Source organism: Alligator mississippiensis, chromosome 1 (assembly GCF_030867095.1).
Source record: "Alligator mississippiensis isolate rAllMis1 chromosome 1, rAllMis1, whole genome shotgun sequence".
Lineage (NCBI taxonomy): Eukaryota > Metazoa > Chordata > Crocodylia > Alligatoridae > Alligator > Alligator mississippiensis.
In genome coordinates, this window is record NC_081824.1 from 190037688 (window position 1) to 190052255 (window position 14568).

Here is a 14568-nt window from a genome sequence, read left to right on the forward strand (position 1 = left end):
TAAACCTAACTTTTTCTGTTTCTTCACAGGGATTTTGCTGGAGGAATATGTAACAAAATTAGTGAAATGATTCAAGGTATGTCTGTGAATCAAATGCTTGAGTAAACAGGAATAGCTTTAATGTTTCTTAATATTGTTCCTTCTCATGTTTAAATGTAAGAATTCTTTGCTTCCTCATCCCTATACTCCACTGAAATGCCTTATTTGTTTGAGAAGAAGTGAACCATCAAGTGGTCTTGGGTTGCCTCTTAACTGCTGTTTCAGTGTCATTCCAAATGTAAATATTCAAAGCACTTTCCAAAGTACTTGATGGTGAATTAGACTTTAGGCATATTTGTGCTCTAGGGACTGCTAGGGCTTATCTTGTTTTTGAAAAGTTCATGATATCAAGTAAAGGTGATTATATCATCTTTATATGCGATAGGTTTGGCAACTCCAGTGGATTTGAAGTTGAAGTTGATCCCCATACTACAGCACATGCACCATGATGCTAGCCTAGCTTCCAGCTCCCGTCAGCTTCTACAACAGCTGGTGACATCGTATCCTTCTACCAAGATGGTCATTGTTACACTACACACCTTTACCTTACTTGCTGCTTCCTCCTTGGTTGACATTCCCAAACAGGTACTTTTTGAATGTCTTGAAAGTAAATAAACAAAAGCCCAAAATCGAGTCTAAAAAATTCAGTTTTCTGCTGGACAAATGGTTACATCATAGTGCCTGTGCAATGTAGAAACTGCCACTGTTTTCATCCACTTTGATCTCTGGACTTCTCTTAATACCTCCCCTCCCAATCTGGGAAGACAACACTTCATACATAACTTGCTTCTCTTGGATATGAGTCTGTAGAGTGGAGCATCCTTGCTTCTCTTGCAAACCTTGCTCTTTGCTTCTTACATTCAAGCCTCTGAATGCACTCTTTACCCTTTATGTTATCCCTTTCTTTCAGTGGCAGGGACATCCCCACAAGTTCAGATGCATACTGTAAATTTAAATATTTACATATTTGTAAAGCATTCTTAATAGAACTTGAATTCTCTGTCAGTTTAAAATATCAAGTCAAGCCATGGAACAGTAGTGATCCTTAGTTTGGTAGGGAATATAATCTTTTATGTCTATGTAATGTACTTTACAGGCTCAGACATGGTGGGTCATGCTAAATCCATACATAAGTTAAATATGAGATTTAGTTCATTCAGCCTTATGTAATAATAGTCATGAGAATCTATTGATCTGCCCTGAGCCTATCTGGGATGCAAGATCACAGTGTTTACCAGTGTCAGCTCTTAGGCTAATGGAATACATTTGTCTGAGGTTACATACCTGGTTTGGGTAACTTCTGTGCACTGTACAAATTCCATTTGACATGCTGGGTAACTGGCATCCTAAAAGAACAACCAAAGAATGCATTATATTCTTTGTTTTAATGGCAATATTTGGAGTGTTCTCCCAGCTAATAGAAACCTTGTAGTGGGGCTGCCATCTAGGCTTTGAACAGTTTTGAAAGTTTTTGATGAAGATGCGTATATAGAGTTCTTTAGTGAGCTCCTGTTAAAGGAAACCTCCATATGACCACTGTTTCTATTTGTTTTTATGAGAAGCTTGCAGGGTTTTACTTCAGAAAATACTTTAATCACTTTCTTGTTACAGATTCAGCTTTTGTTGCAGTATTTAAAGAATGACCCCAGGAAGGCTGTGAAAAGACTTGCTATTCAGGATCTAAAGTTTTTGGCAAACAAAACTCCGCATACATGGAGCAGGGAGAACATGCAGGTTTGCAAGTCTTTAACATTTTTTATTATAAAATTTCTATATGTAGGCTATTTTTAAGTAAGTTCTGAGATGTGGTTTTGTGTGTGCCTTTTTCCTAAATTCCTTTCTAAACAAAGCTATTCTGTAGGACAGCTGCTAGTCTGTATTTGCAAATGGTTACAGTGAAGGAACTTGGCAGGAAATAGGCATGTTTATAATGGGAAATGACTGTTCAGTCTGACAAGAAAAGTAAATTCATTATCTGAAGCAGTAGAGTATGCAGCTCTGGTGTTTAACTAGATATTTATTACTGCAAGGCCAATTTGTAAATGTTCCCTTGCAGGGTTGCTTAGAGAAGTTTGCTGTAAGCCTTGCCAAAGCATGTAATCAAGCAAGTAATTTCATAGATTTCATAGACACTAGGGCTGAAAGGGACCTTGAAATATTGGGTCCAGCCTAATCCTTAAAATACTTTTACGCAGTCTAACCTTAACGTGTTAATCCCAGTTTGCAGGCTGTGAAGTGAGGCCTCATCTGCACTGGCCATATGACTTTGCTGTAGTCTTGAATGGTGTTTGTATTAAACTTTTGACTTTTTGTAGGGATATAGCATAATCTGGGGATACAGTCAAAACTTGGTACAGTTCAGTTGTAAAGAAAATTGTTTTAATTGCTTCCCTTTCCCTGTTGTAACCATCCTTGGTAGAAATTGATATAGAGCAGTGATTCTTAACCAGGATGTTGTGAGATCCTTTTAATGGTGCTGTGCAATGTTAGTATTGTTCAGTGTGCAAATACCTACACAATTCTCAAGATAAGGCCAAATAGGAATCCATAGATTCAAAAACATTCTGACCTCCTGTGGTCTTTCTAAGTTCTTTGCAGCAGCAGAATTTCTTTATTTTTCCATGGTCAAAAAAAAAAGGTGAAAGCTAAGAACTAGCATTTCCAGAGGCCCCACCACTAGAGCCTGGGTGGGGACTATGTCCCCTGCCTTGGAAGCAGGGAGCTCCAAGCCCTTCCCTGACCTCCACCCTTCCAACACTGGAGAGTAAGCTCCGTGATGGTGCTGGGAGATCCTCATCTCCCACCCAAGTTCTGCAATTGGTCAGCACTGGGACTTCCCACGTGCTGCTGGGGACAGGAGGAGGCCGGCCGAGTCTGCACTGGCCGCAGAAGTGGCAGCGGAGCCATGTGTCACTTGGGACGGGACGAGCCCGGCAGGGGTTCAGCTGCATTTTCCCCTTCCTGCGCTGGTCAGTTCCGAGTGGCACGTGGTTCTGCCGCCGCTTCTGCTGGCTGGTGTCAACCTAGCCAGCCTCCTCCCATCCCCAGCAGCACGTGGGAATCCGGCTTCAGCTGTATGCTGCTCTGGATGGGACAGACCTGCCTGGGTCGGCACCAGCCAGCAGAGGCGGCAGCGGAGCTGTGTGCTGCTCGGGACTGACCAGCGCTGGTAGGGGGAAAGTGCAGCTGAGCCCCTGCTGCTCCGGCTGGGCTCATTCTGTCCCGAGAGGCACATGGCTACTCCTTTTCCTACACGCACTGGATTGGCAATGTCAAGCTAACGCGGTATGTGTGGGAACCTTGTCCCTTCCCCAGCCCTTCATCAGCCATTAGGAAGCTGCTGAGGGGCTGGGGGAGGGACAAGGGGTGGGAACGAAAGTAAACAGTTCATTTCCCATCGCAGCACCGCGTGCCTCAGAAAATGCCTTGGTGGGCCACATGTTGGACAAGCCTGTCTTATAATATGAGTAAGACTAATCAGCTTGTTTATAAGGTCATTAATGCAATAATAATTATTTCTTTAAGTCTTATGGGGGGGGGGGAGAGATTCTTCTGTGTTTCAAGTTTATACATTTCCCTATAGATTCGATAGATTCGTCATTTGGTGTCTACGTTGATGATTTTTAGCATTCTTGAGAACTCATTCACTGAAAGCCTGCAATTAGGATAGAGCTTACTAAACACGAGTGTTAAATTACTTTCTGAAATGGTTGTTTAATTTTAGTGTTGTAAAGTTGTCCTTGGAGGGAGAAATATGGAACACTAATATCCAAAAACAAACAAAAAAACACACCAAGAACCCAGAATAATTAACTATAAGTTATTTTGTTGCTATATGTCACAATAGAGAACAAGTTTTTCAAACAATCAGTACCTGTGGGGCTCTGAAATCTGGCATAGCAGTGGCTGTATGGCCAAAGTAGGTGGAAGCTGTTTGCAATATTAACATCATAGAATTTCTCCAAGTACATCTCGGCCCACCAGGCATGGGTGGGCCCACAGAGGTTTATGAGGACATATAGTTCTAGAGGTCTCTAATATAGCAAGGTCTGTTTGCCATGAACTTCTTCAAACATTGGTAGTCGTGATGTTATAAAATACGTTCTCTTCTTCAATGGAGGATTGCAGACTTCTCCTAGGATTGTTGACTCTCACTAATGAGGTCCCAGGCAAAATTACTATAACACAAATAAAAATAAATGTTGTGAATTTTCTTGGTTATCAAAAGCCTGAACTCCTTCCCCCTCCACTGGATTATTTTCTTGTTTGCTTAAGGAAAAAAAGTTGTGCTGGAGGTTACATTTTGAAATACTTCTATTTGGAGAACTTTGTTTTTTGAAACAGAGAGAGATTGTAAGTCAAATGCTTGATGTCTTTTCTGTGAATTAGTGGATAATTTTGTCTGCAAATTATGCAGAATTTTGTTAGCAATGAAAAACCTCAAGTGAAAAAGTAATAAATGTAATGCATATTGCTGGTTTGTATGATAGTTTGTGAAATGCAGTGTCACTCAGAGAACAAACATTTTTAACTGGTCTGTTAAAGCTGTTGCTTCAAGACAGTGACCAGTGAGGAAATAATTTGAGGTCTGAATTGGGTCATTAGTGACTTAGAGATCATTTTACCACAGAAATAAAATTTAACACAATATAAACATGAGGGTAAATGTTTATAAATAGTTTGAGGTTTTTTTCCTTTATTTTTTTTTTAGACACTCTGTGAATGTGCTCTTCAAACTCCTTATGACAGTTTGAAACTGGGCATGTTATCTGTTCTTTCCACGCTGTCAGGGACCATTGCCATCAAGCAGTACTTCAGCAGTGCCTCAGGTAAGAGTACATAAGATAGACTAACTAATTTTTAGCACTTTTTGCATGGATTTGTCTGAGTATTGATATTCAGTGCTTTTTAAAACTATTGTGACACGTTCTTAAATTATTCTAAAATACAGTATTTACTTGAATGTAAGACAACCCTGTGATAATTAGATTCTATAAGTGGAAAATATACATTTGCTCTAATTGTCTGCATATAGAACCTAATTAAAAGTTGTTGTTCGTCCCCATCCCCCAACTGCTGCCCAGGGACAGATGGTGTGGGTATAGGTCAAGGAGCTTGCCCTCTGCTATCTCCCCCTCCCCTCAGCCACAGCAGACGCCTTGTTCTAACCTGGAACACTGGGTACAGCCCCAGCCCCCATAGGAGCCATGCAGGTTTGGCACTGCTACTGTGGGTTTGGACTAGGGTCATGCTTGAGTGATCAGTGCTACAGCATGCACAGAGCCTGCTGGTGTGGAGCAGAGGTAAGTGGGGAGGGAGAGGGTCAGGCAGGGGGGCAGAGGATGCATGGGTGGGGAGGAGAAGTGGGGAAGGGTCTGCAAGGGGAAGATGGAAGGATGCAGAGGTGGTGGGGGGTTTAGGGAGTGCAGGCAGCAGCTGTGGGAATGTCCCTAAGCTCAGGTAAGGGCTGCTGCAGCTTGTGCTCCAGCCACCTCCCTGCACCCTACCCCCATGCTCTATTGTAAGATGAGGGGCTTTTCTCCCTATGTTAAATGGTGGGGGGAGGGGGAGAATGACGCACCTCATTTTAGAATTAAGGAAATTTGATACTTTGCATTAGTGATTTGATTCGGGGTTGAAAGCAGATTGCATTCATTTTTATAAATTAAAAGTACGGTATGAAATTGGGATGGAAATGTAGTCCAGTGTGTGCGGGCCGGGCCCCGATCCCGCCACCAAGTGCAAGTCGGGGGGGGCGATCCGCGGCCTGTCTTTTGCGCAGGTGGGCTGTGGCCAGCAGCCCGGGCACGTGGGGTCGGAGAAAACCGGTGGCGAGCTAGAATTAGTCACAAACGCGTAGTGGTTGATTGAAAAGATTGTTTACTTACACCCAAAGATGGTAGTGGTGTAGGCTGGACAGGTTTCCAGGCGCAGCTCCGCTTAAATCCTCGCTAGAGGACTACGACAAATTCAGTTGCTCCCACTGAGTTGTTTAAGCTCCGTGGGTTCGGTTTGGTTCCCTGGTCCCCCGGAGTTGTTTAGGCTCCGTGGGTTCGAAAATTGGGTTTACAGGAAAGGGATATGTCTTGGATTGCGGTCGGCGACGGGGAGAGGCTAGAAGTGAAAGCTCCGCGGGTTCGGTTATTAAGCTTAAGAGAGGCGCGTTGGGTCCGCAAGGTTCCGCAGCGCTTGGAGATCTTCACACAGCACGAAGTCTCCTCCTCCTGGCGAGTTCTATCTCTCTCCAGTTTTCTCTCTCTCTCTCTCTCTCCCTCTCCCTCTCTGACTTGGGCAGAAACTACCCAAGCCTTTTGTACGGCTAGCAAGCCAATAGCTAGCCGCCATGTGTGCCTACATTTGGAACTGGCCAATAATGTGGCGCGAATCCAAATACAAATGGCGGAAACTCCTTTGCAACGTGCATCACTAGTATGCAAAGAAATGCACCCTGCAAAGAAGCTGTAATTTGGCGGGAAATCTCCCGTTGCACCAGAGTTCTCTCCCGCAGCAGAGAACTGTGTTGTGCAAAGAAAGCTACAATCGGCGGGAAAATAATTTAGCAGTGCCGAAGCGCGCACAAACAAAAAAACCCACAACTTTGGGTTGTGACACAGTGAATACAAAAAGTGTCTCTGACATTCTTTTCCTGGCTCTGTTGCTGATTTGTTGCATGACATGGGATAAGTCCTTAATCCATGTACCTCAGGTTTTATTCCTAAAGTGGGGATGTTAATATTTGTCTGGCCTGTTTGGACTGAGAAGATTAAATAATATATTAAGGCAGTGGGTACCGACTTTTTTGGTAGCTGTGCCACAGGTTAGCCCTACACCCTCCTCAAGTGCCACACTTATCTCCTTCCCCTGCTCTGCTTTCTGCTTCCTGCCTTATCTGCTTGTTGTGCTGCCTGTCCTCTCCCTGATTTACCACTTGTCACACAGAGGCTATCCCTGCCATTTGTTGCACTCGTATCATGGGGTTGCCACCCCTGTTATGTTAAAGTCATGGGATTAAAATTGCATATATTTAAACATACCTGAAAGAGGGAATGGATGTATGGAATTATGTTGTAAAGACTTAGTTGGCATGAGGGTGGGATGGTTGCATTACCCGAGAGAGATTTAAGCCAGAGAACAGTTGTGTAGAAATGACATGCATGCATGCCCTTAAAAACCTAGGGCGCTGATAGATGTGACCTTGGGCGGGGGGGGAGCAAACAGTGGTTTTACCAGAAGAGGAATTGCATCAGTTTGACCCAGATCCCCAGCGTCTGTATAGCTCTCATGCTTCAGCAGGACTTTTTGATGCCTTTATCTAATAGCTGATTAATTGAATCAGTTATTAGATAAAAGTGCCAAAAAGCCCACAGAAGTGCATGAGCTATACAGATGCTGGGTGAGCCAGGTCTGACTGACACGATTCCTCTTCTGGTGATGTGCTGCGTTTGGTGTGGGGGTGTGCCGAGCTGAAAGTAATGTGCTGTTTTTTTGTTTTTTGTTTTTTTCTGTAGGCAACCCTAATGTCTAACCATGTACTAGAAGTATTTAATATTGTACCAACTGCTTTAACTATTAAAAAAAATGTGTTTAAAAATGTTGCCAATGTTTTTATTCCTTCCTTCTAAAGCTAAATTGTTTTGGTTACCATGAGTCCTACCAAACAAGCCATAGAAATAGAGGAAGAATAAACTCTTAATCACTGACTGAAAACAGTCTTTTTTCTCATGCAGTAATAAACCCAAATAGTTAGTTATTTTATGACTTTGCACATGCTGTTTGTCTAGATCATAAAACATTAGCAGTCAGTCTTTAGGTTTAAAGGCTATCTGTAGAACTTCATTTAAAACTATAGAAGTGAACTTGTGAAGTAATTATGGAATATGTACTGTTATAATTTTTGTCTTCTATTTAATTAGGAACTTCTACAACTGGAAGAACTTCTGACTTAGTAAAGTTGGCTCAGGAGTGCTGTTATCATAACAACTGTGGTATTGCAGCTCATGGAGTAAGCATTCTGACTAATATATCTGCCTCTTGCCAGGAAAAAGGTACATAAGAAGTGTGAGTAATTGGGTTTATGCAATCCTCTTGTTTCAGATTGGCCAGTTCTTTGTTCCAACTCTGACTTCCCAGGGGATTTGTTCCTCTACAGCAAGGCTGCTTGTAGTTATTCAGCTCCTAGTACACTGGTTCTCATTTGGGATACGGTGGTGTAAGCACCACTGCTGTGGTGGCAAGGTAGAACTGCCCCACATGCCTTGTGCACATCTAGATCAAGAAGTGGTTGTGGCATGGCATGCACTCCTGCCTGCATCAGGTTTATAAATTCTTAATACAGGCAGGAGCACCTGCTCTTGCTGCAACCCTTCCTGATCCAACTCTGCATGGTATCTCCTAGAAACAGGTGCGTAGAGCAGGTGGAACTGTTCTGTGCGCCTCTTTTTCTGGGAGGAGCATAGGAGGCCCAGTCCAGAGGGGTTGTGGCAATAGTGGGTGCTCCTGCCTGCTTTATCCAATAACCCTAATGCAGGCAGGAGCAGGTGCTTGTGCTTCCTGATATGGCTGTGCAGGAGGCACTCATGGGCTGTTCCAGCTGGTGGTGACAGTGGCAGTAGCAACACCCCAGTTGAGAACCACTGAGGTAAGCTGATGATATTGTTCTCAAACTCCTTAGCTTCAGGGCACCCCTCCATAACCTTTTTATTTATTTATATTAAATAAATGATTTAATTATATTAATTATTTATATATAAATAAATAAAAAGGTTATGGAGGGGTGCCCTGAAGCTAAGGAGTTTGAGAACAATTGTCTCGGGAGAATACAGGATTTCAGAGCTGTGGAGAATAATTGTAACCTGGGATTAAAAAAAAATGACACTTTTCTGAAATGACGATGTGACTTTTTTCCTTCTTTTAAACCAGTGATTCTCAACCAGGGTGCCTTGAGAACCTTTCAAGGATGCCACATAGTACTTTACAATTTTAGTACAGTTAGGTGTGTAAACATGATTCACATGATAAACCCAGGGATTGCAAATAGGAATCCATAGTATTAAAAACATTCTGATCTGTTGTGATCTTTCTGAGCTCTTTGGAAGAGAAAAATGCTCTATTTTTTTTGTAGTCAAAGAATGAGTGAAAACTTAAGAGTTGGTATTTGTAAGGGATGCCTTGAATCCAACGAGGGGTGCCTTGAGTCTGGAAGTATTGAGAACCACTGTTTTTAAACCGTACCATCCCCACCTCCCCTTCTCAAAATACTTCTGCTTAAGTGGACCTTGGTCTCACCCTCTGGCATTACTGTAGACCAGTGAGAGCAGTGTTTCTCAAACCTGGTGGGTTTGCACCCCATCATAATAAAATTAGGCACTATTGTGACCCCCTACTGCAGCCCCTCCTGCCAGCAACAATCAAAAGTGTTGGCACTTGGCAGTGATGGCTGCAGTGTGGGGGCAGAAGAGGTAAGTAGTGTTGCTGGCTGAAGCATGTGTTTGGGATGATATACAGTTCACAGTGCAACCCCCTCCCTCTCATGGGAGGCACCTCAGTTCAGGAAATGCTGCTGTTAGGTCAGTACATTGCTTTTCACTCTGGAGATCTGCTGGTATAAATGAGTGACCTCCAGTATAAATAAGTATAAATGAGCTACCTAGTAGCCTTACTGTGGCCCTAGTTTGTGCACATCCTAACCTTATGATTGGCAGCCTTTACTGAAGAGCTACCTCAGAATAGAAATAATAGGATTTGCTGTCATGTTTAGAAACGCATTCAATTTTGAACTTCATTCCTTTCTCTTAGATCTTCTGGCTTTGGAGCAAGATGCAGTTTTTGGTCTTGAGTCTCTTCTTGTTCTCTGTAGCCAAGATGGGAGTCCAGGAGCACAAGCAACGTTAAAGGTAAAAAACAAAACAAAAAAGTGTGCACACATGCATTTATTTGCATACATATATACATACATACATTATTGTCTCTTAATAGTATTGTTGTAAGTCTCAGTTATATATTATGCACAAAATAAATAATGGCTGTTGTAGCGAAGGTAAAGAGCACTCTGACTGAGGAGAGCAAAATTTCTCAGTGTTTTGTTCTTGTGACAGTAATCTTGAGCATGTTTGAAACCAGAAAGGCAGAGAAATCATCCCTTCTGTAGCATGACTGCTTTCAGCTCATGTGTAAAATGAATGGCCTTTGGAAGGGATTACTTACATATCTACTCATCTGTAGTAGAGACAGTGATAGCACAAATGTATTTAAAAAAATGCCAGGAGAACAACAGGGATCTTTAGTTCAGTGGAATTTCACAGGGCACCAGATTTGAGTGATGGTGTAATGATTACATAATTCCTATGCAGTATGACCTTAGGTCATTGGCAGATATTAATTTAATAGTGCTGTGGGATCATAGATTAAATTTGTCAGATACCAATCAAGTGACTGGTAGCACATAGAGGTGGCATCAGGACATACCAACAAATTTAAATTCATATAGGGTTCACGGGTGTTGAGTATGGGTTTACAGGCTTGAGCTTAGAAGTACAAAGCAGGAAAAGCTGATGGTCTTCCCCAGCTCAGCAGGTTTAGATCCTACTTGGGCTGCCTGGCATATGGGTTTACTTGTGCCGGGTGGAGGAAGCTGATGGGCTTTTCCAGTTCAGCAGGTTTAAATCTGTGTGTGGGGCAGCCGAAGCAGGGCTGTTCTACTTGTGGGTTTACAGGTGCCGGGCTTTCTAGACCTACGTGTATACATGGGCATTGGTTGCCTGGTGCATGAGTTTAAATGCCTCAGATGTTGGGGAAGATCATCAGTTCCCCCTCAAACCTGTTAGCTTGTGCACTGTGCTGCCTATGCAGGGCTTCCTGACTGCACAGGTTTAAACTTCCTGAGCTGGGGGAGCTGACTGGCTCCTCCTACCCAGCACCAGTGAAATCAAGCACTGCAGCCTGATGTATGGCTGCACCAGTCAGCTTTAACATGCCACACATGCAGATTAATGTGTGATACATCCAGGCACAAAAGATGTTTCATATATAACATCTCTAGCTGGTTTGCCTTTTCATTGCACCATAATTTTCTTGCATATGTAGCATCTTACAATTTATGGGGCGATTACATTTTTGGTGTGTTTAACACTTTAATGTCTGCCTTGAGCCTTATTGTCCTACTTAATTACAGTCTTATCTGCTCTTACCAGGCAGATAATTTGATAACATTAACTTGAAGACTAATCAATCAGAGAAGGTTAAGAGAAGACAGAGAAGACTAACTCTAGCAGAGAAGACTAATCTATCAGAGAAGAAAAATTATCCTTGTGCATGTCTTCAGATTGTACTGCAGGGCAGTTTTAGCAGTTTGGCAAAGTTTATATTCCACAGTTCTATAAATGCCACATGTTTTCCATTAACTTTGGAGTTGTTAGTCAGAACGTTGTCATTTTCTCCATTTTTTTTAAGTAAACAATGCCTGATGTTGGAATGGTGTGTTTGAATTGCAGATCACTTTAACTTGCATGGTGAAGTTGGTTAAGTGTCGCCCCCATCTGAGCCAGTCAGTGGTTGAATCCTTGTTGACGCAGCTGCACTGTGCTCAAGATGTTGCTAGAATTCTCATGTGCCATTGTTTAGCAGCTATTGCAGTGCAGCTGCCGGTCTTAGCTGATGGAATGCTGGGAGACCTAATGGACCTATATAAAATGATTGGACGATCTGCCACAGATAAAAAGCAGGAACTTCTGGTAAGAAACTACTGTTCTGGAGACCTGTCCTTGATGGAACAAGGACCACATGAAATTACCATGTTTTATTGCATACTACACTCATCTTTTCCATAAAATTATCTCATAAAAATTAGGGTGCATGTATTAAGTGGGGAAGCTGGGTTTTCTGCCTGAGATTAGAAACACCTTGCTTTTTCTGCCCCACAGTACAGCAGTTGTTGCCTTACTATTCAGGCAGTTGAGGGAGTCCTGCTCTATGCAGCCATAACTCCAGAAAGAAAAAATCTTTTTTCCCCTTCCTTCTGCCTTTCAAAAATAAATTGTGTAATATATTCCATGGTGTGTTATATACAAAAACAAATGGTACTGTAAAAATTAACTGGTATTTCATAAGTCTGTTTAGCTAATTGTCTGTCAAAGAGCTAAGCTCGGTGGCCTCAGTGTGATTGTCAGTTTGACTGTTAACTGTATGTATGAAGAATAGGGAATAATCTTGTTGTACAGCACCAGATCCACAGATCTCTTGGCATAGCTAATTCGCTGGCATTAAGATTGGAGCCAGCTTGCCCAGTAACACCAGCACTGCTCCGAATTTGTCATCTCCTGAACTAGAAGCAGTGTTATGTTGTGTGGTCTTATGCCTGGGCTAACTAGCACGTCTACTGCTTCTAGAGCAGAAGGTAGGATATGTAAAGCAGCACAGTATCTTTCAATGTGGCATTGCCTGGTAGAGTAAAATAGAGTCTAGACAGGCCTTCACTTAGCTAAAAAACATAATATGTAATATCTGATCAGGTGTGTGCTCCAGTAGATGGCACTAGTTCCATGTTGACAGGTTCTATAGATCAGGGATAGGCAACCCCAGGCTTGCATGCCAGAGCATGGTGCTTGGTGCACGTGCCTCGGGGAAGGGACTGGGGCTGCGCTGCCACAGCAAGGATTAGGCCCCTCATGGCTCCCCCACCATCCGCCCCTAGCACATGGATGTCATCTTACAAGTCAGTCCCGGGTGTTCATGACACTGGCCAAAAAATTTGCCAGTCCCTGCTCTAGATCATTACTGTGTACCACCAGACCTCTAGGGACCTCTTGAAGTGCTTTCAGAAAAAACACAATGACTTCAAAAGTGAATACCCCAGTTATATACAAGCCTTTAACGCATCTGATTGGACAGTACTGTAGATAAAGGGGCATTTTAATTGGAAATGACTATAGTCTGTCAGGAAGCTGTTTTTTCTTACATTTATATTAAATAAATGTATTTCAGTGACTTTACAGTGACTGTCAGCTGGGATCTATTTCTATTTTAACACTCCCAAGAACAATGTAATCTCATTTACCAAGCTTCAGTGATGGAAAAAGCCCTTGTAATATCATGTTGCTGGATATCCTAAACTAGCAAAGTTTTGACTCTCAAGTATTGAGTAATTTTCATCTTGTGTGTGGTTTTAAGCATTCAAGATTAGAAAGCTTCTGACACTTCTAGAAATGCACAAGTGGAGATTTTTTAACTATGCTGTTGGTGGTGATTTGTTTTCCTTTAGGTATCTCTTGCTACAGTGATATTTGTTGCCAGTCAGAAAGCGTTATCATTGGAAGTTAAAACTGTTATCAAACAGCAGCTTGAAAATGCCTCAAATGGCTGGACAGCTTACAGGATAGCCAGGCAAGCCTCCAGAATGGTAAGTGCAGGTTTTTAAAATGGGATAGCTCTTCCTGGTCAAGTCTGATTGAGAGGTGAAAGTAAGAAAAATACAAGGATTTAGGAGGACAGAGATAAAAAGAGAGGGGAAAATAGGCCTTTCCCCTTTTAAGTGTATTGTAACATTGGCTCATATTTGTAAAATTGGAATTTGTCTCATGCTGCTGTTATGAGTCTCACTCAACATGCAGTGAAGAAAGGTGTGGTTCAGTGATTAGGAATTAAGAATGTTTTCTAATCCCAGTTTAGACTAGCTTTCTTTTCCCTTTTTGTCTTGGGCTAGTCATAGGCATTTGCATAATTGGCACAATTTTCCTAGCTTGTGTGGATGAACTAAAGATTAATATTTGTAAAACACTTTGGAAAAGAAAGCAGTAGGTAAGACTTAATGCAGAATTCTGAATTTGTTTTTTAGAGCTGGATCTGTTTTCCTCCCTCTTTGGCTCTCTTTCAATAAAAAGTGTCATTTTTCTACACAGTGATGTCTGTCAGATAAATGTATCTGTGCTACTGCATCTCACTAGAACCTCCTTGACCAAATGTTGAATATTTCTCTATAGAAACTTTTGAAGTCAGTACTAGCAGCTGAGGACTTGGGGGTAGTAGTTCATGGTGGTATTTGCTGATATAACCTAATGTCTTTTCTGTCTTCTCTCTTTGTCTTTTCTTAGGGCAATCATGACATGGCCAGAGAGCTTTATCAAAGCCTGCTGACTCAGGTAGCTTCAGAACACTTCTACTTCTGGCTGAATAGTTTGAAGGAGTTCTCTCATGCAGAGCAGTGCCTGACAGGGCTTCAAGAAGCTGATTACAGTTCAGCACTTTCTTGCATTGCTGAATCCTTAAAATCCTATCACAAAGGGATAGCATCACTAACGGTTAGTACGCGTTTTGTGCTTCAGTAGTGGTGGGTCTGTTGGTTATAGCTACAGTCCTCATTTTCTGTTTATACGTGAGTCTTTTTTCAATGGCTTGGAGAAACTGAAGGAAATCTGCTAGAACAACTGTTTTGGAATGACATGTAGGGAAAAGTAACTTGTAGCCAGCAACTTCCTGAGACAGTCCTGTACTTAAGGTACTGTTATATTAAACAACGTGAGTGTTAAGGAATCCTGA

General features: G+C 42.2%; 1 protein-coding gene across 2 annotated transcripts in view; it reads left to right on the top strand.

The window, feature by feature from the left end:
• The window catches only part of INTS7 (integrator complex subunit 7), a 44112-nt gene that overhangs the window by 11348 nt on the left and 18196 nt on the right, over positions 1-14568 (top strand). For both annotated transcript variants that reach the window (XM_014598152.3, XM_014598153.3), the window contains 9 exons: positions 30-76; positions 425-624; positions 1651-1773; positions 4751-4868; positions 7953-8084; positions 9835-9932; positions 11529-11768; positions 13295-13432; positions 14124-14330. In XM_014598152.3, the coding sequence (XP_014453638.2) occupies positions 30-76; positions 425-624; positions 1651-1773; positions 4751-4868; positions 7953-8084; positions 9835-9932; positions 11529-11768; positions 13295-13432; positions 14124-14330 (1303 nt within the window). The remainder of the gene's footprint in view (positions 1-29; positions 77-424; positions 625-1650; positions 1774-4750; positions 4869-7952; positions 8085-9834; positions 9933-11528; positions 11769-13294; positions 13433-14123; positions 14331-14568) is intronic.